Source organism: Coturnix japonica, chromosome 38, assembly GCF_054131305.1.
Source record: "Coturnix japonica strain WE chromosome 38, WE-NBRP24, whole genome shotgun sequence".
Classification (NCBI taxonomy): Eukaryota; Metazoa; Chordata; class Aves; order Galliformes; family Phasianidae; genus Coturnix; species Coturnix japonica.
Genome location: NC_140700.1, coordinates 3799945 through 3823210, shown reverse-complemented (window position 1 = coordinate 3823210; position 23266 = coordinate 3799945). Strand labels below are relative to the sequence as shown.

General features: G+C 49.9%; 2 protein-coding genes across 11 annotated transcripts; both read right to left on the bottom strand.

Annotated features, from left to right (window-relative positions):
* Positions 1-102: 102 nt before the first annotated feature.
* Positions 103-17857, bottom strand: LOC107324773 (complement receptor type 1). 3 transcript variants are annotated; one of them, XM_085526828.1, is made up of 41 exons: positions 16670-17857; positions 15819-16004; positions 15063-15245; positions 14797-14976; positions 14508-14693; positions 14116-14298; positions 13850-14029; positions 13564-13746; positions 13111-13332; positions 12602-12793; positions 12253-12352; positions 11861-11946; positions 11487-11681; positions 10965-11147; positions 10687-10878; positions 10445-10544; positions 10184-10269; positions 9734-9928; positions 9466-9648; positions 9009-9188; positions 8540-8722; positions 8155-8340; positions 7840-8019; positions 7292-7483; positions 7011-7110; positions 6729-6820; positions 6353-6547; positions 6045-6224; positions 5551-5733; positions 5271-5462; positions 4917-5016; positions 4591-4676; positions 3895-4074; positions 3518-3694; positions 3091-3273; positions 2637-2819; positions 1394-1573; positions 1141-1170; positions 912-987; positions 585-660; positions 103-386 (listed from the first exon to the last, which is right to left on the bottom strand). In XM_085526828.1, the coding sequence occupies exons 1-40, from the start codon at positions 17052-17054 to the stop codon at positions 612-614; spliced, it is 6507 nt and encodes a 2168-aa protein (XP_085382954.1). In that variant the 5' UTR covers positions 17055-17857; the 3' UTR covers positions 103-386; positions 585-611. The 3 variants fall into 3 exon arrangements, 1 of the variants encoding a protein (XP_085382954.1); XR_014938637.1 differs by lacking the exons at positions 103-386; positions 585-660; positions 912-987; ... (3 more) ...; positions 3091-3273; positions 3518-3694 and having other exon boundaries at positions 4012-4074; positions 4591-4800; XR_014938638.1 differs by lacking the exons at positions 103-386; positions 585-660; positions 912-987; ... (5 more) ...; positions 3895-4074; positions 4591-4676 and adding an exon at positions 4786-4800 and having other exon boundaries at positions 5191-5462.
* A 150-nt stretch (positions 17858-18007) lies between these two features.
* Positions 18008-23057, bottom strand: LOC146754801 (complement component receptor 1-like protein). 8 transcript variants are annotated; one of them, XM_085526845.1, is made up of 12 exons: positions 22702-23057; positions 22389-22577; positions 21732-21828; positions 21547-21629; positions 21077-21268; positions 20514-20696; positions 20217-20402; positions 19961-20054; positions 19560-19645; positions 19053-19301; positions 18810-18833; positions 18008-18609 (listed from the first exon to the last, which is right to left on the bottom strand). In XM_085526845.1, the coding sequence occupies exons 1-12, from the start codon at positions 22763-22765 to the stop codon at positions 18566-18568; spliced, it is 1491 nt and encodes a 496-aa protein (XP_085382971.1). In that variant the 5' UTR covers positions 22766-23057; the 3' UTR covers positions 18008-18565. The 8 variants fall into 8 exon arrangements, with proteins under 8 accessions (XP_085382971.1, XP_085382973.1, XP_085382972.1 ...); XM_085526847.1 differs by having other exon boundaries at positions 19053-19259; XM_085526846.1 differs by having other exon boundaries at positions 22389-22574; positions 22702-23051.
* Positions 23058-23266: the final 209 nt, after the last annotated feature.

Genomic DNA, 23266 nt, shown 5'->3' with positions numbered 1-23266 from the left:
CAAAGAAAATATCAAAAGGCTGTGTGAGGCCTGAGGGGGGCTTCCTCAGGAAGGCAGGCCGCACGCATTATACTATTAAAATATAAGGCAGGTCTATCGAGATGGAGGCACAAAACACAGTGCTGCCTTTAGGCTTTATTGGTTGAAGCTTTTGTATGAGCACAGCCTAAACACACAGAAATGCTTCGGTTCTCTATTAGCTTTGCAGAGCAAGGAGCAGGTGAAGTGCAGGAAAGGAGGCTCCTGATGGGCTTCTGTACAGCTTGAGCTTCGTTAGACCCTTAGATGGGTGTTGATTCTGTGTTAAAAGTGCTTTCTTGGGTCGGTCCTAATGTGAGCAGTGCTTCCATGCATAGGACGCCTCAAGTGCTGGTTATGGGCTCAGCCTGTGGAGAACACAACGATGTGAAAATTAGATTTCCTCAGGCTTTTATATCAGTGTTTATTATATCATTTCTTAGGAAGGGAGGAGAGCCTGCTCTCCTGGCTAACGCTCCAAAGAGGAAATCAATTGCAAAGCTGCCATTGCCAGAGAACAAAAGATAAAGTTTATAGCTGAGGTTCTGTAGTCGTGTTTGACTTACCAGAAGTGAACGTTTCTGTTCTGTCATCTAATCCAGAGAGGTTTTGTAATTGTAGTTTTCATACGTACGGTAGTAGCTACGTGAAAAAGAACAGTGAGCTATGTCAGATCATAATGAACGCTCAGATTTCCTCTTGGGAAGAATCTTGGACATGAAACAACACAGCCACGCCATTGACTCCCAAGTTGATGCACTCAGTACAGCTGGCCACATAAAGCTCAACATAGAAAATTAAAAGACTTAGCTCATAATTCCGGTGCTTTGACTGTATGTGAGTCACAACTGGGCTAAGAAAGATCTGAATGGATACCCAGCAGGATGTCTTACCCTTCCTTCTGCTTTGAGATAATTTTCCAGCCAATGGTCACACCCAGGAGAAGCAAAACGACTGCAGCTGCGATTCCTGAGAGGGAAGAGAGCGTATTATTTGCACTGTGTGCTTTAAAACCCATCGGCACAGGAGACACGATGAGCATATCTTCAAGTTAGGAGAGGAAAAATGCTGCTGGGACCATGAAGCCAAAGATCTGGCCACAGAGATTCTTCTGCTGCTTACCTAGCCCTACTGAGCCAGACCTGGGTGAAGCTGAAAGGGAAGAGAAAAGCAGTAATCAGTAAACAGCTCTATAATAAAACATAGTGTTTCCTCAGCAGTTTCTAATCACTTCAGTGGGAAAGTTTTTGCTGCTTATGCCAATAATAGAGAATTTTAACAAGGCGTACCATTATATATATATATATATATATATATATATATATATATATATAACTTGCATTCTTCTGTTTCCTTTGCTTGATGTTTCACTTACTGAGTTTGCAGGCTGGCACGGGAGGGTCCCAGCTGAAATCCTCCTGGCACTGAATCTGATTGAGGCCTTCCAACGTGTACCCATCATCACATTCAAGAGTGATGTTAGTCCCAAATCTGTACGTTTGTCCAGGCGTGCTTTTCTTCACACCTTGAACTTCTGGGAATATGCAACTGATCTCTGAAATTAAAAATAACGAAGGAGGACGTTAAGTGTGAGGGAGTATAAAATATGAAAGGTACAAGTGTGGGTTATTGAAGGCATTGCTCTGGAGTTCTTATTCCCAAATAGGATTCATTTCTTTGTGGCTACAAAAGGAGCTCTGTGTCTTATGCCACCATGTAGATGTTTGTACAAGTCAGCTTCTTCCCACTGGTTACCCCCTGAAGAACAGGGATTTTCTGATGCTGGGCCAGCAAGACATTTGGAGAAGAGTGATGTATCAGGTCTGATCATCATTTACAGTTCAAGCCCAAGGATTCTAGAGGAGAAAAACCTAAGTGGGGACCAGAGGGTAACATCAGCATGTTAATTCTGACCATTATTTTACGGCTTATTTATTTTTACCACCGCCTATAATAGTTTCTAAGGACAGCTCAAAAACATGAGAATGTTGAATAACAGGGAGGATTCTTCTGTGACTCTGCTTCCTTTAGTTACCTACTGGCTTATTTATGTAAGCATTTGGTGTACGTTATTTCCTCTTATTGTTACCCAGGTGCATTTCTATTGAGTCACTGCTGTTGTACAGCTCCACCAAGGAAATACCCTTTGAGTTTATTCTGCTGAAAGCCCAGTTTTCCACATGGGAACACCCACATTAGGAATCTAGCTATATTCATGAAATGGCCATGAGTCACATTCAGAATTGACCCTGTGCTATGCAGAAGTGCCAGGTCACAGAAGCAGAGGCACTTAACATGAAAGGAGTGGTAAGACTCAGGTGTAAACTACAGGTCATCCATCAGAGAAAAGTCATCAGACATAATGACTTCCTTTGTTTCCTGTTAGTGATAACAGGGCATGGAAAGGGAAAGGGAGAATGTTTCTACTTCGCAAGGTGAAAAGGCTTTTAAGGGAGAAATATTAATACACAGCTCACTCATAGCGATAAAGGCAGAGATGCAGAACGTGCAAGAATTAAACCTGCCTTCCAGATTTTCCTCCAAATAAATGGGTGGAATTCAGTGTTAGCAGCAGCAGAATGTTTTACTGCTTAGATTTAGATCTCACACACACACACCTTTGCATTGAGGAGGAGGATGGCTCCAGGTTCCTGATGCTGTGCAGGTGATGAAAGCATCCCCAATGAGTGAATAACCAGAATCACAGCTGTAGGACAAGGATGCTCCATAGAAATAAGTGTCTGAGGTGTTGCCTTGGAGCTTCCCATTGGTGACAGCAGGAGGGTGGAGGCACTTCACAACTGGAAGTCAGGGAGAGACAGGTGATAGTGTTGAAATAAGAATCCTCACAGGCAACCAGAGAATAGCAAAGGCGCTGTACTTTTGCAGCCTTGCTCTTTCCATTTCTTCATCTAGTTTCAACAACCGATTCTGCAGCTCTTCAACTCCACCATGTTTTGTTCTTATCACTCATTTAGCAGTAAAGGACTCAGATTTAGTCCTTTATAAACCTTTCCATCAGGTACATTATGCATTAAACTTTCTTCTTAGCTCTCTGCAACAAAAACGCACCTTTGCAGACCGGAGGAGGATGGCTCCAGGCTCCAGACTCTGTACAATAAATGGATGTCATCCCAATGAGGGAGAAGCCAGTCTCACAACTGTAGTTTATAGATGTTCCAGGAGTGAAAACTGCTTTTCCCAGGCCACTGTGGCTCCCGTGGAGGATATCTGGGGGCTTGGAACAGTGCAGCACTAAGGAGAGAGAAGTACAGAATAAAAAGAACTCTTAGATGCTGAGCATCTCCAAGCACCTTTGCATGGCTGTATGCCCACCTCCACACTGCTGACACTAATGCACAGAGCCCACTGCCCAACCTCATGCACCCACTTCACCCTAAAGCATCTGACTTGGTGTCAAGCTTATTTCTTCTTATCCAAAGGAGCACTACAAGTAGTGCAAGGTCAGAAGGGACAGGCACTAAGGACAGGCACTTACCTCTATCACAGGCTGGGAGTGGAGGAAACCACGTGCCCTCAGATCGGCACTGGGACTTGTGAAGCACTTTAGAGCTATTATCAGTGTTGCATTCAATGGTGATGATGTCTCCAGGCATGTAGAGAGATTCCCTTCCAATTGCTTTTCCATGCCCAATTCCTGGACTCACACAGCCAGCTGTGGAATTGAGGGCAGATAGAACTATTTACACTGCAAAGCTTGTGCAGGATGGATAAAGGCATTTAGCCACAGAGAACACATTATTTCCCCAGGTGGATTTTGCTGAAGAAACAGCTTGTTCCTCCAGCTCTTTAGCTACAGAGCACCATATGCTTAACACACTTAGGTGAGAATCAGTGACAGAAGTGTGAACGTACCCTCACACTGAGGTAGAGGATGGCTCCAGACCCCATGCATTGTACACTGGATGGACTCATTGCCAATGAGGATGAAGCCAGGTTTGCAGCGGTAGTGAACGATTGCACCTACCCCAAAAGTATCTGAGAAATTACCGTGTTCCCCATTGATGATGCTTGGAGGAGGCCGACACTTTACCACTGAAAGAGGAAAAAGGTGAGAAGGTGAAGCTAAATTATGATAAAGCAAGAAAGGAGTAAAATGGGTTATTACTCCTCTTCCCTCAATAAACAGGTCTGGGTTCGAGGAGCATTTAGGGTTCATTAGATCTTGCCTCCCATAATACACCTACCTGGACTCATTGTAGCAGCAGGATGATAATAGCAGCTAGATGTAGCATTAAGAATTGAAAATATACATTTGGTTGAGCACACACAATGCACAAATTCACCTTCATTTTCTATCATCCTTTATATTTCTAGCAAATAAATCCCTTTTATAGTCAGCATCCTGCCATACAGCTACCAAGTTTCTATCTATCAGAAATGGAAGAGATTCTGGACTATGGACTGCAGCAAGCAGGGAAGAAAAGCACGAATCCCACTTACTGCACTGCCCTCAACCTGGCTTATCTCCTGCGTGAGGAAAGAGTCACTTTTTGATTTTCAGCACTTAATATGGCAATTCCAGACCAGATTTAGTTGCGACCTACTTACTCTGACAAGTGGGAGGTTCACCACTCCATGCAATATCTGCTCCAGAAAGCTCACAGCGCCTCAGGGGCTGTCCAACCAGCCAATACCTGGAGTTACACAGAAGGAATAGCAGCTGATACCAAGGTGTGCACCCTGGGCTTTGCATTAGACCATTTCCACAACACTCCTTTGCTTCTGGATAATTCCCTTGGTGCACCAGATTCCTTCTTCCTGGGTCAAAAGTACCAATACTGGCTTATGAGTTGAGCAGCGTGCTGTGCCCCCTTGCTTTAGATTGCCTACCATGAGCTCAGTAAATGGATCAGCAGAGGCTCTGTGGGACTCACCCTTCTTCACACGTGTAGTTCACGATGGACCCGAACAGGAGATCTGTCAGAACAACAACTCTGCCATTCTGTGGTGCTTCTGGATAATTACATTCTTGCCCTGGGAAAGGACAAGGCTTAAGTTTAAACTCTTCTCCTGCAGTTTTACAGCGTGCTATGAGAAAACATCTTAAGGATCTGTCCATGTGCAAACACCAGTAAAGACTCTTATAGCAGACCAACAGCTGTCCAAACTATGTGACTAGTGAAGCCATGTAAGAACCATTTTTTGTACCAAAGAATTGCTTTAGAAACCCATTTGTTTCAATTTAGACGCGTTTCCAAAACCAACACCAAACGGATGGAGCTATTCACTTTTGCAGAACGCTCGCACATCAGACCACGTGTGGTTTTTGAGGCACGTCAGAGCTGGCAGCATTGTGGGGTGTCTCATGAATCCTGGGCGACAGGAGTAGCGCACCGTGCTCCCAATGGGAAAAGCTGTCACGTTCTGGTGCTCCTTGGCCAATTCAGCATAGCTGAGTCTTGGAGGAGCACCACAGCTACCTGCACAGAGAGAACATAGAGAGATTGTGTCTGTCAGCATGCACAGAGCATCCCAAGCAGCCTGGAAGCAGTTGCTGCTCCACAGCACCTTCACACTGAGGAATGGGCAGGCTCCAGTTTCCAGACTCGGTGCAGTAGATGGATGCCTCCCCCAGCAGGCTGTAGCCAGGATCACAGCTGTAGTTCACAACCATCCCAGGAAGGAAAACTTCCACATCCTGGCTGTTGTGATTGCCTCCGTCGATATTTGGAGGCGAAGGACATTGTAGAACTAAAAAGAGAGGGGAAAAGACTGAAAAAGAGCACAAGTGGGATAACATGTAGAAAGGATGTTTGCAAAGTGAGCACAGCATCCAGTGTGTGCTGGAAGCAAGCTGAAGCGCAGGCCAGGCTCTGTGCAATGGCAGTTTGTTGGCTCTAGGGGCAGATATGCAGGGAATGCAGGGGGGGTCTGGAGGTTTAAATCCTGATCCATTTGCTCTTCTGTGCCTGACAAAGTCTGCTGCAGCCCTCTGCCCTTGGTTCTTGCTGGAACACCATGGTGTCCTCCCTTTCGTGGCACTGATAGCATGGACATCTCACCTTCACAGTGGGGCTGAGGGCTGCTCCAGCTTCCATTGTCAGTACAGTACAGAGCTGCTTTTCCAGTAAGAGAGTAGCCAGGGTCACAGCTGTAATTTACAGACATTCCAGGGATGAACTCCACGTCTTTGCCATCATGCTGGCCATGGTCAATCTCAGGTGGGGAAGGACACAGCTGCCCTGCAGGGAATGAAAAATGAAAGACTCCATGGAGGATTCCAACCCTGCTCATAACAGAGGGGTTGGAACTCGATGATTTTTGAGGTCCTTTCCAACCCAAGCCATTCTATGACTCCACAAAGCTGTACCTCCACAATGTGGTGGTGGTCCACTCCAGGCACCGTGCTCCCCATCCTCTGTGGTGCAGAAGATGGAGGCTGTCCCAGCCAGCACGTGGCCAGGCTCACACGTGTAAGTGACCACAGCTGCATAGGGAAAGGCATCCATCAAGTGCCCACTGTGTGTTGCATTTGGGATGTCAGGCGGTGGGTCACAAACAATACCTGGGGATGCACAAGTAGGGTTTTAGTATCATTGCTGCTGCAGTGCTTGGGGACTGCAGGACCCTTCGCTTCCAGGAAGAGATGGATGAGGGTGAACTCTTTACCTCAAAAGACCCTTCTCAAGTATAGAACTGCTCTGAACCTCTTTGTGCTGTGCTCAGCTCCCACCATGTGCACTCACCCTGGCAGATGGGAATGTCCCCACTCCATGTCACTCGTGTCCCAGAGCCTGAAGTCACACAGTGCCGCTGGGATGCTCCAACTATCCTGTACCTGGGGTTAAACAACAGCACCCCTGTTACTGTGGGACTGACTTCGGAGATTGCATCTCCCACAGCCACCAATTACCACCCTGCCTGCCACCACATACTGCCAATTTAACCATTTTCAAGGTATAGACCTGAGCTCACTTGGCCCTGGGTCTCCTCAGTGGGCACAGCAGCACAGTTCGACCAGGACTCACCCTTCATCACAAGTGTAATTCACTGTCGATCCGAAGAAGAGATCTGTCGTAACAATAACTCTGCCATTTTCTGGTTCTCTTGGATGATCACACCTTCTCCCTGGACAGAACAGGAGGTGCTTTTCAGCCTCTTTAACTCAGCATGAAAGGAAAATTAACACTAAAATTCTAAGAGTCTGACCAAACCCCCCAGGGTAGGGAACCAAAAACATCCACCGAACAACTGATCTTCCATTGTCACACTGTGATTTAAATGATAGAGAAGCATCTGCAAAACTTACGTCTGCAAAACCTCTTGGCTTCGGACCACGTCTGATTTTCAAGGCACTTAATAGTGGGTGGTATCTGTGAATGTCTGGCATATCCTGGCAGGCAGGTGTATCTCACTGTGGTCCCAACTGGAAACTCAGTCCAATTCTTATACTCCTTGTTTAGATCAGCAAACTGTAACCTTGTTGGTGTTCCACATCCAACTGCAGGAAATAGCACATGAGAAATCAGGCTGGCAGTGAAATGTAGCTGAGAAGGCAATAGCACTGGTAGGTTCTACTACAAAACCTGGGGATGGTAGCATCTCTTCTACCCTGTGTTCTGACATTTATCTACATGAATAACTCTTAGCATGGAAGGATGCATGCATGAAATGTATATGGTCTTTAAAAAACCCTTAATTTGGCCAGTTTGATGCTTCCACGCTCCTCCACACATCCTTTGGGATTGGCTGTTGGTCTCAGAGTGCTGGAATCTTCAGGCTCAGATATGAGCTCACCCCCAAAATAGACTTAGCTTGGGGGGCTGCATGCCATGCCATGCTGTGCTGTGCCCTCACCTGCACAGTGTGGGTACGGGAGGCTCCAGTTCCCTTCCATGCACTGGACAGAGGGGTCCCCAATCAGGGAGAAGCCGGTCTGACAGCTATAGTTCACAGACATTCCACTGGTGAAGTTGGCCCCGAGCTCAGCATCGTGTATGCCATGGGCAATGGTGGGTGGTGGAGGGCAAGGCAGTGCTAGCAGGGTGTGAGGAGAGAATGAAGTTGGAGTGATTTTGCATGATGCAGGAGCAAAGGATCCCTGTGTGTCCTTGTCCCCAGACAAGGCTGCCCAGCTCCTGTCTTCCCACAGAGCCAGCAGCTCATACTCACCTGGCTCACAGATAGGGACAGAGGGGACCCAGCGGCCATCAGAGTGGCACTTGTACCCCTGCCTGCCCCGCAGCACATAGCCCGGGTGGCACTGGATGGTGATGATGGTCCCGGGGTGGTAGACAGCTTGCTGCTGTTCTTTAGCCACTTCTCCATGCTTAATGCTAGGGCTCATGCAAGTGATCACTGGAGGCAAAGAGTAGCAAAGCCTGAGCTGGGGAAGTGGCAGCCAGAGCCAGGCATCCCCATGTGTTTTTATGAGGTCAAAATTCAGGGAGCATCCACACAGAAAGGAATGAAAGCTTGAAGCCTTTAAATCTCTGCCCACCCTCTCCCCCATGCTCCCCTGTGAATGCAGCCCATGGCCCAGAGCCCTTCTGCTCACCTTCACACCGTGGGTAAGGGATGCTCCACACTCCAGATGTCAAACAAGTCACTGTTGTTTTCCCAGTGAGGACATACCCCGGGTCACAGCTGTACCTCACAGAGGTTCCAGGGACAAACACTTTCACATCCTCTCTGCTGTACTGACCGTGTGTGATATTTGGAGGGGAAGGACACCGCAGCACTACAGGAAGGGTTAAAAATGAACTTAGTGAAGTTCTACACCGCAGGTCTACACCTGGTGTAATGAGGCAGCACTGCTATTTCTTTCTTTCCCATTAGCTCTTCCCAAGTATTTAAAAGTGCCAAAGTTTGGGTATGATTCCACCCTGCCCACACCCATCTGCCTTCATTTCTGTCTTACCACCTAAGGGCACCCTTAGGGTTTCTTTACCTCCAAAGTGAGGTCATTGCACCTGCTGGGATGGATTCAGGAGTCACTCACCACCCACTGCGTCCTTCACACTTACTCTTTTCACAGGTGGGGACAGGAGGATCCCAGGTGCCCTCAAACTGGCACTGAGACTTCTGAGAGCCCCTTAAGGCATAACCAAAATCACATTCAAAGACAGCGATGTCCTCAGGCATATAGATGGACTCTGGCCCAGTCACTCTTCCATTCTCAATATCGGGTCTTTTGCAGCCTATTGCTGGAATTGAAGATTATGAGGCACTTTTGGAACACAAAGCCCAGCCAGGGTAGTAACTGCAATCAAGCCTGGCCATCACCACCATGGGTGTGTCAACAGTATTGATTCCTATTCTTGCCCCCCATAATCTGAAGTCTCATTATCCAGTTGTGATCGAGAGACTCTCCATATTGGGACCCCTTGGCTGTTCCTCTGTGGGGGTTTGGTGAGTAGTGGTTAAACCCAGAACCAAGAGGAAAGAGATGATCCAGGTGCCAAACAGGCAACACATACATACCTTCACAACGCGGCCGGGGCCGGCTCCATGTTCCTGCAGCAGTGCAGGTGATGGATGCATTCCCAGTGAGCAAATAGCCATCCTTACAGGTGTACTGAACAGCTGCACCGGGCAGGAATGTGTCCGAGGGCTGGCTGTTGTGCTTCCCATTGGCAATGCTTGGAGGGGGAGGACACTGCACCTCTGCAGAAGAAAGGGAGAGTACTATTAAATATGGAAAAGAAAATAACTCAACCTGCAGAAACCAAAGGAGGAAGACATTACTTACCTCCACAGCTCGGCGGTGGCCCACTCCAGGCACCGCTCTCCCCATCCTCCGTGGTACAGAAGATGGAGGCTGTCCCAGTCAAAACACGGCCTGGCTCACACGTGTAGGTGACTGGAGTGGCATAGGGGAAGGTATCCATCAATCTCCCACTGTGTGTCCCATGAGGGATGTCCGGTGGTGGATCACAGACGATACCTGGGGATGCACATGTGAGGTTTTAGCATCATTGCTGTAGTGTTGGGGTATGGGACCCTTCACTTCCAGGAAGGGATGGATGAGGATAAACTTATCCCAGCAATTAAGCTCTCTGAGCAAAATGACCCAAAGAAACATGAAATATTTCATACACAAATATCTGATGCAATGGCACCTTTGCCTTGAAAGATGCTCCCCTTCCTGCTGCACAACCCAAAGAAGGCAATTCCAAGGGCCCCCTCCCATCCCACTTACGATGGCAGGTGGGTGCATCCCCGCTCCATGCAACATGTGCGCCAGACACCTCGCATGTCCTCTGTAAATGCCCGATCAGCTTGTACCTGCATCACACAGAAGCACTTTAGCTACATGAAGAGACTCCAGACTTCTCTAGAAGCCTTGTTAAAGCAGCCAAGACTTCTGACTTTGTGAGGTTCCTCCATGTAAAGCCATTTTGCCACTTAAATTCTGCGTTACTCTCAATTAACAGCTGGGCTCAGCTGGCCACAAACTCACCCCTCATTACACGTGTAATTCACTTTGGACCCAAGGAGGAGGTCAGCCAGGACTATGGCTCTGCCATTCTGTGGGTCCTCAGGGTTCACACATTGCATCCCTGTAAGGCAACACAGCTGCTGTTAGCACTGCAAAGTGCACCACATCCCCCAGGGATGCTCGGACAGACAGCATGCCATCCCAAAGGAATAAACCCACAAAGCCACAAGTATGAACTTCCCAACAGCATATACAGGACTCACTTTTGCAGAACTCCAGTGCCACAGACCAGCTCTGATTCCCAAGGCACGTGATGGTTGGTGACATCCCCACGTGCCAGGCATAGCCAGGCTGGCACCTGTACTCCACAGTCGCACCCACAAGGAAGGCAGACTGGTTCCTATAGGGTTCCTTCAGCTCAGCAAACTCCAACCTTGGGGGTGTCCTGCATCCAGCTATTGGGGACACAAACCAACACCTTATCAAAGGGTCATGGGACACTGAGGCAGGGTTGCACCTGAAGTGCTGTCCGGCCACTTGCCCTGCTCGCAGATGGGCACCGGAGGCTGCCAGGTGTTGTTCTGTTGGCACTGCACTACTCTGGGGCCATGGATGATGTAGCCTGGCTCGCACTGAAAGGTGACAGTGTCATTGTGTGCGTAGGTGCTTCGAGGAGCTGACACTATCCTCCCATTCTGGATCTGCGGGGCAGAGCATCCAGCTTCTGGAAGGGAAACACAGTCCTCAGAGTGGGCACAGCTGTGCACTGCTGCAAAACACTTGCATCTGTGATCACCTTCAAATGCAAGCCTGAAGTTAGTTTTCCTATTCAACCGTGTAGGGGAGATCCCAGCTGGAAAGTGAGGCAGGGAGTGCTTCTACAGCTTTCTGTCTGTCTGCATCTGCCCCACAAGCAGCAAATCCCACCCCAATGCAACCCCAAAGCAGCAAACCCTGCCTCAGCAGGCACCCAAGCAACACATGCAACCATCTTGAGATCTCCTTGCCTTTCCAAGCACAGAGCAGTTCGGCTGCACTCCCACCTGCTCCCCCCAATCCCTACCTCCACACACTGGGGGGGGCCCACTCCACACCCCGTTTTTCCCATCCTGGGTGGTACAGAAGATGGAGGCATCCCCATGCAGTGGGTAGCCGGGCTCACAGCTGTAGGTGACCGAGATGCCATAGTGGAACTCATCCAGTAGCCGCCCTGTGTGCTTCCCATGGGGGATGCTGGGGGGGGGCTCACAGGGGATACCTGCAATGGGGCACAATGAACCTTCTGCATCCAATTACATCACCGAAGTACTCAAAACCCCACAGTCTGTGGGGTCTACAGGTGGAACGACTGCAATTCCTCTTACAGAGGAAGCTTCTATGTGCTTTATCTACTGTTCAAGAAGGGAAAGAACCATCCTTGAGCTGGGAGTTACTCACGTTGGCAGGTGGGAATGTCACCGGTCCATGCAACACGGTTCCCTGAGATCTCACATCTCCGGCTGGGCTGCCCGATCAGCCTGTGCCTGGAGGTAGAAGGGCTCACATTCACTCCAATCAATTTGGTTTGACCTACCAGCCCCTGCAGTGGGTTCAGCACTGCTGGAACTTGGAACCTTGGCACTGTGGGAGAAATTCCCCTACAAGCTCAGCACTTTCGGGCCATTTTCACTTGGGAAAACCCTATGTGCTCATATGGGTACAGAGCTCTATACCTGGGCTTCTTTATAAGATCAGTGCATTGAGAATGAATGCATGAAAAGGAGGAAAAGAGGGACATTTTCCTGACGCATCTTGACCTTTTAAGGAGCAGATCTGAACTCTGGACTTACCCTTCCTCACAGCTGTAGACCACTGTTGACCCAAAGAAGAGATCTGCAAGGACTGTAATCCGGCCGTTCTCAGGTTCCCCGGGGTGATTGCATTGTCTCCCTGGAGGACAAAGAATCTCCCTGTAGGTTTCTCCCTATAGCACAGCCCAGTAAATACAACAGCTATTCCAATCATCCGCCCACATTTCCAATTGTTCCCCAAATGGGTTTCAAATAACATAAGGTTACATGGCTTTACTAGTCACATATGACTTGGACACCAGAATCACACTGAGGTTTTTGCAGCATGGACAGAACCCAGCACCTAATTCCTTCTGTGACAATAACACCAAATCAAGGAGCTATTCACTTTTACAGAACTCGAGTGCTTCTGACCACACTCCGCTCTGCAGGCAAGTAATAGTGGGTGACATTCCTGGGTGCTTAACAAATCCGGGCCGACAAGTGTATCCTACAGTCTTCCCAACAGAGAAATCAATCTCATTTCTGTGCTCCTCATTTAGCTCAGCAAAGTTCAGCCTGGTGGGAACCCCACAGCCACCTACCAAGAGAAAACAGGCAGAGTTAGGCAGGTCAGGAGCAATGGGTGAAAGCACAGAGAGAACAATATTACCAGGAAAGATGTTTGTTTTGCCTTGAACATTTGGTTATTTGATTTGATATAGACACTGCTAAGCAAACACGACATAGAACCATAGAATCCATCTTTTTTTTCCCCAAAGGATTCCAGATTTCAGGCTCCCGTTCCCACCGGATACCTGAATCTTCTGCTTTCTTACAGGATTTAACATGTTATTTAACAGCTGGGTTAGGGGACAGCAAGCAGCCACCCACCCCAGGCAGCTCCAGCATCGTTACCTGAGTGCTCAGCCCTACTGGGCAGCATAGGGCCATGGAGTAGATCACATAGGGGCACTGGGGGGTCCCATCTACCATCCTTCTGGCACAGAGATTGGGCACTACCATGCAGACTGTAGCCTTCCTTGCACTGAAATGTCACCATTTGCCCTGGTGCATAGATGAGTCCATGATCATTAACTATCCACCCATCCTGTATGTCCGGCTTCAAGCAAATGGTTGCTGGAAAGGGAGATGTGCAGAAGTGATGAGCGAAAGGTGTAAAAATACACAAATAAAAAGCCCAAACCCATGTGCTGCTAATAGTACAACAGCAAAAATCTGCATGATTTGACAACAGAAGGGTTTTAAATTGACTTCCACCATGCAATACTTCACATGGGATTAACTCTGAGGACCTGGGGGCAATATGAGGATGGGGGGGTAGTCTGCACATGGTGAGCATGGATTCACCTTCACAGCGTGGGCTGGGCTGGCTCCAGGTCCCTGATGCTCTACAAACCACGTGTGCGTTCCCAACCAGGTAGAAGGTGGGATCGCAGGTGTATGTCACAGACATTCCCGTGGTGAAAAAGGCTTCACCGTGCCGGTTGTGATCTCCATTGCTGATCTTTGGAGGCATGGGGCAGGGCCGGACTGCAGGAGGGAAACGGAGATGAAAGAGGAGCCTGCAGAGGGATGAGTGGCTGTGATGGGGATGGGTAGCAGCCCTGTGGGGTCCCCCTGTGCCCACACTCACCCTGCTCACAGCTGAGCACTGGTGGGTCCCAGCTCCCCCCAGGATGGCACTGAGCCCGATGGCTGCCCTCTGCAGCATAGCCAGGGTTGCAGTCAAACCACAGCGTCTCCCCAGCCTCATAGGTGTCCTTTGGTGCCTGCACCTTCCCATTGTGCACTGTGGGTCTCTGGCATCCGATGGCTGTAGGAACACAGACATGGTTGTCATTGCAGAGCTGCATCCTGCAGGCACAGAGCAGCAGTGCCCACAGAGCTGCTTCCACCCACCTTGGCAGCGGGGCAGGGGTCGGCTCCAGCGCCCGACTGCTGAGCAGTTGATGGAGACATTCCCCACCAGCTCGAAGCCATCCTTGCAGCTGTAGGATACAGTGGTGCCATGTGGGAACCTGGCAGAGGAGCGGCCACTGTGCAGCCCATTGGCGATGTTTGGGGGCTGAGGACACGTCACTTCTGCAGAGGAATTGGAAAAGCCATGAGGCTTCATGCTATAAGTTCATCCTTTGCCTGTTATAAAACTGACTACTTAATTTCAGGACAATTGAATCCCTTGCTGAAGGGCTCAGTGCTGTGGCCAGGTGCTGCATCATGCCACTGCCATGTTGTGCTGGCCAAAGAGTGAGGTGACAGCTTGCAGACAGGATAACAGTACACACACGTACCTTCACAGCGTGGGCTGGGCTGGCTCCATTTCCCCGATGCTTTGCAAAACACACGATCAACATCCCCAGCCAGGTAGTAACCGAGATTGCAAGTGTACATCACATACATCCCCATGGTGAACTCTGCTTTGCCGTGGCCATTGTGATCTCCATTGCTGATCTTCGGAGGCATGGGGCATGGCTGGACTGCAAAGGGGAGATGGAATGAGAGGGGAATATGTGGAGGATGGGTGGCTGTGATGGACATGGGGGTGTGTGGCAGCCCTGCAGGGTGCCCCAGTGTACTCACTGCGCTCACAGCTGAGCACTGGTGGGTCCCAGCTCCCCCCAGGCTTGCACTGAGCCCAACGGCTGCCCTCTGCAGCATAGCCAGGATTGCAGTTAAACCACAGCATCTCCCCAGCCTCATAGGTGTCCTTTGGTGCCTGCACCTTCCCATTGCGCACAGTGGGACTCTGGCAGCCGATGGCTGTAGGAACACAGACATGGCTGTCATTGTAGGGCTGCATCCTGCATGCACAGAGCAGCAATGACCACAAGGCTGCTTAAACCCACCTTTGCAACGGGGCAGGGGTCGGCTCCAGCGCCCGACTGCTGAGCAGTTGATGGAGACGTTCCCCACCAGCTCGAAGCCATCCTTGCAGCTGTAGGACACAATTGCTCCCGGGGGAAATTTATCCATGGATTGGCCACTGTGCAGCCCATTGGCGATATTCGGGGGCTGCAGACACATCACCTCTGCAGGAGGAGATGAAATTGCACTGGGAGTCACTATTTTGTACACAGGACTTATGGTTGGGGTGATTGCCTGAGTGCTGCTGGTCTGTGCTTTGTTAAATTAGAGCAGCATTGAGATTACAATCATATTGCATCCGGAGGAAATCACTCATAACAGGGGCACTCCTCCCTCTCTGTCAGTAGAGAAGCAGCACATCATGGATCAGGCAGAGCACACACGTGAGCATGGAAGCAGCATAAGTGGGAAACTGTGATTGTTTCCCATTCTGAGAGGAAGATGGAAACATCCCATGTGTGGCCATAAGCAGAAGTCCAGAAATCCCCCTGGGGAGGCAGATGGTGCCATCCCCCATGGCTGCAGCCTTTGGTTGTACAGCACCAGCATCAGCTTCTGCCCATCCCCTGGGAGCCCTGGCTGCTTCCAGCCCTATTCCCCAACCCAGAGCTATTTTCCTCCCTCCCACTTCGGGAAGAGCTGCGGGGTCATCCTGGCTTTGCTTTCTCAGCAATATGAGAGGACACGGAGGGAGCTCTAACCCACAGCAGCCCCACTCACACACACAGGACACTTGCCCTTTTTGCATGCTGGCAAAGGTGGGCTCCAGCTGAAGTCAGATTGGCAGACACTCGTGGGGGAGCCTTGCAAGGTGTAGCCCGTGTTGCAGGTGAATCTTACTCTGTCCCCAGGCCGAAAGATGTAGTGAGAAGGAGCTCTCCTCCCATTCTCAATGTGTGGCACTGGGCATCGGCGCTGCCTGACTGGAAAGGGAAACAACAGCAGAGTTGAATTGCACAGCCCTCAGATCTGCAGTGCTGTGTCAGTGCTGCCCATGCTGCTTGCAAACCCAAATCAATAGGGGAGCAGCTCTGATGGCAAAGACAAGCCCAGCTCCCCTGGGTTTGGGCTGTGCTTCCCAGGAACCTCAGGCTGTCAGATAAAGAGCAGAGCCCAGCCTGTTTGCTCAGCCTCATCTCAATTCACTTCTGTTTATCGCAGCAAGTTTCAACTTGACAAATCCCAAACACAAACTATTATTGCAACAGGCTTCTCAAGTAATACTTCATTTGTGCCCTGCTTTACTTTGGCAGCTCAGACAGGCAGGTCAAGCCCCTTATTCCAAGAAGCAGTTATGAAACACTCCGTGCCCCATCTCCTGGTGCTGCCCCATGAAACATTCCTGCAGGTGCTCAGCTCCAAGATCCCATCCAGAATGAACCTGCAGGGCCCAAGCGCTCGCAGCCAAGTGCCAAGGGAAGGTGCTGGTGTACAGCTTTTACTCTAGCACCACCCAGCTTCAGCCCACCTCTGCCTCACATAGTGAACAGGAACAAAGTTTTGGCCTTCTATGCACTGGGGAAAGCCAGAGGAGCAAGGAGAGGAGGCAGATGAAGGGTGTGGAAGATGGTTTTGGGTTCTGCCTTACCTTGTTGCCCACTCACAGCAGCCAGGAGCAGAGCGGAGCAGCCCAGGATGCTGAGGGTGAAGGTGAGCACCATGCTCTGATCCCGGTGCAGCCTGCAGACCCCAGAGGATCCAATGCAGATATAGGGGTCCTGGTTCCCCATGCTTGAGGAAGGATCACAGCTGTGGGGCTTCCCAGGGCTGTGGGACAGGAACCTGTGGGCTCCAGCACAGGGTGGAGGCGGACACCAGCCTGAGCTGTGCAGCCCCATTGAGCTTTTGCTGTTGGTTTTCTGGTCCTTCCATGTAATGAAGGATGGGCCCTTGGGAGCTGCTGTGTGACACGGGGTATCTGTGACAAGGAAGGCACGAGGGGCTTTCAGCCGGATGGGGCCATTGCAGAGCATCCCTGGTTAAGGGAAGTGGCCAGTGTTCTTCCCCTGCAGCCATTGCCCGCTAAGCCTGCCTGGCTATGGGAAGGGAAGAGCAGAGTAGAGCACTTCCACCTCTTCCCATACATTGGGCTGGAGGCAGCAGGGGCCACTTTGTCCATGGGGGGCAATGGAGCACTTCTGTGCAGCTGGGGATCAACTATCAGGGCTACAGGACCCCCCCAGCACTGCTGCATGGCTACGGATGTTCCGAGCCCAAAGGAGGAGCTCAGGTTGTCCTTATCCCTTTTATTGGCAGCTTCCACAACACACACAGTCATTTCAAGATGAAATTCAATTATATGGGAAATTCAGTCTGATCTACGCAACCGAAACAACGGCACTGAGGTTAAAATAAAGCAGAACAAGTTGCGTTCTGACCCTCCTGTCACCCACATGGCTTAAAACACATATATATACAGCTGTGTTTTCAATATGCTCTGCCATAGTGCCAGCTGGGCACAACAGAGCTCTGCTGTTATTGGGAACCCTCTGAGCCTATTTACAAGAAAGCTCAGGTGTGGAAATGGCTCCTTGTGCTTTTTCCTCTTAACAGATGCACGTTCCGGTTAACAGGAAGGCACAAATGAAAATGCAGAAACAAATAAGTGCATGATAAGCATTCTGAATGCTTCCGTTTTCCAGCTGTAAATAGCAAAGAAGTCAGAGCTGCAATCTTCAGACACAGCCCTGAGCCTCCATGTTTTGCTTAATAGAATCATGGGGTCCGAAGGCAGCAACCACACACAGCATTGCATTCCTTATGCATTCAGATGGCAGCTCACTGCTGGCAATGCAGCACAGCCCTGGGGCAGGAAGGAAGGGCGTCTCAAAGAGAAGCACTGATGTGATACGGAGCAAGGAGGTGGCGAACACTTTCACACCATCTCCGAACCTAACTTTAGCACAAACAGGAAGAGTCAGAATAGTTCTTTGTCACAAGGTGTTTATATTTATATTCTCTCCGGTAAAAGAACCCGTTTATAAGGCTTGTTGTGTCCAGACTGGCCTTGAAGTAATTGCTACAGTGTGCATCTATGCAAATATTGTCAGTGCTTTCAGTGTCACAGTATTTGGCTCACACCATTTGTTCAAGTACGTACCACTCATACAAAGACAGTCACCCATCAGGACACCTGATACAGCTGGGAACCCTGATGGGGATGAGGCTCAGCATTACCTCAGCAGGGCTGAAAATCAGAACATGGAGGTACCCAAAGTGCCCGATTTCCTTGAGCCCACAGCAGTGCAGTTCAAAAGTCTTTAGCATCACTTCCACTTCCCATAGTGATAACCTCAGTCACATCTGAGCCACGTTGCTGTTGTGTCCAGCACAACAACGGCCACAAAGTGCAAGTTCTTGCCTGGGGGGCACTAGGGCTCAACATCATCTTTATCCATCACAGTTCTGTCAGTCATCATTGCAGGGTTGGCTTATCCAGAAGGCAACACAGGACCCGACCACATCCCATCATCTGTGCCCTGATCTAGAAATCCATCACCAGCATTGCCAGAAGGAGGGGCAGGACTCCTGCAAGAGGCAAAAGGAACTTCAGGCTGTGCACCCACCTCCCCACCTCTTCTTCACAGCAACAAGAACACAAGCATGACAACAGATTGCTATGGAAGGCTCTTCAGCCTGTATCAGGTTGAAGTAAAACACATAAAGAACCAGTAATGCAAAGATAGCCAAGAATGGGAGCACAGTGATGTTCAGTACATGTCACTTACCAGCAATGATGCTGCTTGCTCCACCTGGAAAGGAAGAAAGCCAACATGTGACTCTGCACAACCATGCAGCAGTTCAGGGCTTCTGATTATACAGCACTGAGCAGCTCAAAGCCAGTGTATGGGTAGAAAGGGAGCCCTGCATCACTGCACTGCCTTTTTACTTTCAAAGAGAATGTAAATGAAGGTGTCTTTATTGTTTTAAGACAGAGAGAAGACAGCAAGACAGCCCCAGGAGATAATCACCTCTGCACTCAGGAGTGGGTGTGCTCCAGACTCCATGGTCCTGGGTCTTTGCAAGGCACTGAATGGAGCTGCTTCCAGCCAGGATGAAACCATGATTGCAGGAATAAACCACAACGGAGCCCTGGAGGAACACTGTGCTCTTTGTGCCATTGTGCACCCCATTGCCGATGCTGGGGGGTCGATCACAGAGCACATCAGAGCGCTGTCCTATGGGGAACACCATTGGGAGAGACTGAGTGCTTCTGCTAACTGAAAACGTACACAGTGTGAATGGGGAGAAGGAAATACAGCCAGGGCTGTGCATCAGTAGTTTTCCTTTAACTTTTGCTCATCCTTTGCTTCTCCACTTAACCTCTGACAGGCCCATAAGGCCTCACAGAACAAGTTAGCACTGAAACCCTGAGCTTCGCAGCCAATTGAATTGGCACAGCCCCATCCCACCCCCACACAGCTACACCAGAGCAGTTCCAGCTGTTATCCCAATGGCTCCGTGCAGTTTTTCCTTACTTTCACAGGATGGGAGATCCACGTCCCATTCAACTCCATTTCCCATTGCCACACATTTGGCAGAAGATGATCCCTTTAATTCGTACCTAAAGAAAAAGTAGAAGTTTAACACACTCCAGAACATGGTTCTCCCTTCAATCAACCAGGAGCTGCCCCTGCTATGGAATGGGATCTGGCCACAGTGCCCATATGGGTGAGCAAGAGCACTCTAGAGCTGTGCAGGCAGCATATGGTCAATGTAAAGAGTTCCCAGCATCAGTGCTCGGTGAGCATTGCCTCTCTCATCTCATTTACACTCAGCATGAAGCTGTTCTGGGATCTTGAACTGGGAACCAGGGCAGCAAATACTGCAGGTGGGTGTCACAGCCTATTAGAGTCCCTGATTTTCTGCCCCAACTCACCCACTCTTGCATGAGAAGGTCACAGTCATCCCAAATAGAAAGCTGTCCCCATTCACCATCCCATTCTGTACTGTGGGAACAGTGCATTGCTGACCTAGAGAAAAAGAAGTTGGTTTATACATCTTCAAGCAAATTCAGCAAGAAAGCTGTATGCTTTGTGCCTGCAAAGCCAGAGCTGGACACCAACCGGAGTAGCTGGCATCTCAAGCAGGTCTAGCTCACTTGTATGGCCAAACAGAAGAGCAGAGGTACCCACGTGTGCACAGTGCAGAGCCTGCAGACCAGGTTGTGTCCAGCAGACAGGTGACTTCCAGTGTCCTCCCATTCTCCGTGGTGAAACCTGGCTGACACTGGTATGTCAGCTTTGTTCCAGCCAAGGAGCTGCTGCTCACAGCCCCCATTAACTCAGCAGAAGGGATGTTAGGAGGAGGGCCGCAGTATCCTGACAATTGGAGACAAAAGCAATGCTAGCTACCAAAGCTAAACATGCTCCATGCAGTGCAGCACACAAATGCAAACCTCAGGGCAGCTCAGGAAGCCTGTTTGTACTCACGTGGGTCACACGTTGGCAGAGCTGGCTTCCAGGCACTGTCTGCATCACAGGTAACTGTCTGAGTGCCATTCAAAGCATGCCCAGGAGCACACTCAAAGCTCACTTTTTCTCCATACATGTACTCGGTGGCAAAGCTATTGAGATTCTTCCCATTTTCCACTTCTGGCTTTTCACATCTCACCACTGGAAGTGGAGGGGAGTTGATAAGAACAGTTGTTACAGGAAGAAAAAGCATCACCAGGGCCACAATATGAGAAGCTCCTATAGGTTTCTTCTATAGGCTTATAGTGGTGCATAGGCATGATGCAAGTACTCAGTGAACAGAGACAAGAAGAAACAACATGCAGGCCTTCATCTGCTTATGCTTGTGCAGTTCAGGTTATCACAGCAGCTATCCATGTGATGAGGATCCCATTATAGCAAACCTTGTCTCTGAATATGGGAAAGCACAGCACTATGGAACCCATTTAGAACCAAATCATTCTTGTATTTGTCAGCTCAGTGGAAGGAATTCACATGGGAGAAACAAAGCAAAAGAATAAGGAGGGGAAGATGACATCTACCTTTGCATTCTGGGGCTGGACCACTCCATATCCCATTGAGGTTATCGTGTGTTGTACAGTGAATGGTGGCATTCCCAATGAGAGAAAACCCTTCTTTGCAGCTGTAAGTTACAGCGATCCCATAGGTGTAGTCTGTGTGTGCACCGCTGTGATGTCCGTTCTCAATCACAGGAGGTGGTGAACAGGGAATCACTGCACAGGAAAGCAATGGTAGGAAAAGACAAAAGCATCATCAAATGTGAAACTGAGGACCACCAACTTCTACAGTCAAACAAAGGACAGGCAAAGGGAGCAGCCCTAATGCAATCATCTCCACCTGAATGCTGCCAAGCCTTCAGACTCCATCTTTTTAGTGGTAAAGTGGCAGAAAAGCAGCTTTATTCCAAGAGGACAGGCTGAAGGAGAGGCTGGCAGCAGCAGTAGCAGCAGCAGCTTTGAGGATGTACTCAAAGAGCTTCAGATCTACTTACTTTCACAGTGTGGAACCTTATCCCAAACAACATCACTGCCACTCAGAACACATTGTGCTGTCGGGCTCCCAACTAAGCGGTACCTGAGAATAGAAAGATTGGATCTAATAAATATACAACCCCCAAGCATCAAAATCATCCCACCCCTCACTGCTGCCTGCAGCCCCGACTTACTGCAGCCTTACCCAGCCTTGCAGGTGAAGTTTATTGTGGCTCCAAACCGGAGGTCGGTGCTGACATGGAAGTCACCATTTGGTATTTCGGGTGGCATACATAACTTTCCTGGCAGGGCAAATGCTCAGCATTAGCTGTATGTTATTGCAGTACAGCAATACAGCTGGTCAGAATCACTGCAGAGCAGGAGCTCCTTTTCACCTGCCTTCCTCCCCAGCACTTTCAGAAGCAGAAAATCACTTTAGCTTTCAAGGAATGGGAAGTTAAACACAGCCAAGGGCAAGCAGCACAATAGAAGTTTATAAGCTTCTGGGGCTTAAAACAGATCTAGAAGTGAAATCACGGTCTGTAGGGGATGAAAGCAGCGCAGAAGTTGAAGGAGGGAACCCCATTATTACTGCTTTGTTAATGCATGAGGAATCTTGCTGCCTTTTCCCCTTTGTACCCTACTTCTCTGGAAATCTACTTCAGCACTTGCACCGTATCAACAGATGGTAAAGTGAGATAGGGCAGAGTTCATGCCCAACAGATTAACATGCCTCAGAACAAAGAACAGCTCTGCTCAAGCACTGTGGGTGCCCAGAATAGGGATTAACAACGATCCTGGGGGGTATCCCCCCATCTCTGTGAAGCCCTGGGGACTCTGGTGACCCCATAGGAGCACTCACCGATGCAGAAATCAGGTTGTGAAGCCCAGGTGGAGTTGGGCAGGCAGGTAACACGGTTGGACTTATTCACATCTCTCATGTACCCCGGGCGGCAGCGGTACAACAGCCTGCTTCCAACAGGGTACGAAGAGTTGGTGGGGTCAGGGGGCTCCGCAAAAGAGAACCTCGGTGGTTCCGGGCAGTCACCTGCTGGGAGGGGGAAGCGATAAGGGGAAGCGATAAGGGGAAGCGATCAGGGGTGGCGATCAGGAGCGCTTCTCGCAGCTCTTCCCCAGCGGGAGCTCCGCTCCGCTCCCCCCAGGTCCCCACTCACCGCTCGCTCCGGGCAGTACCAGCAATACAACGCTGAGCCACGGCAGCATCGTACCCAGGGCCATCCCTGGATGCTCCTACGACTATACGCAGAGCTACGAGCAGCCCAGCAGTACAGCTCGGCCCCGCACAGCTCAGCTCCGTACAGGCTTTATTGGAGCGAGAGGAAGCTGCATCAGCCCCAGCCGCCGGTCGCGTTGTAATACGGAATCCTTCTGCTTCCGTAGGAAAATGAAGAGCCGGGCCGAGCACATACGCACTCCCACACCCACATCCACACCCACATCCACGCAGAACGGGGCGCGGCCAACTCCTCCCCCTTTACAGCTGAGCCCAATGATGCTGATATTTTGCCTTCAATTAGCGGCTGAGTCACAGGGCGGGCTGTGCGGGTCGGTGCCTCCATCCTTCCCCCTTATACCCACTGGTACGGGCTCTCCTCCAACACCAACGCCTAAATCAAAGCTAATCCCAGCAGCTGAGCCACCAACAACGCGACGCAGCGGCAGCCATCAGCCCGGAGACCCATTTCCTCTCCATGAGAACGAGATTGCAGTGAACCGGGG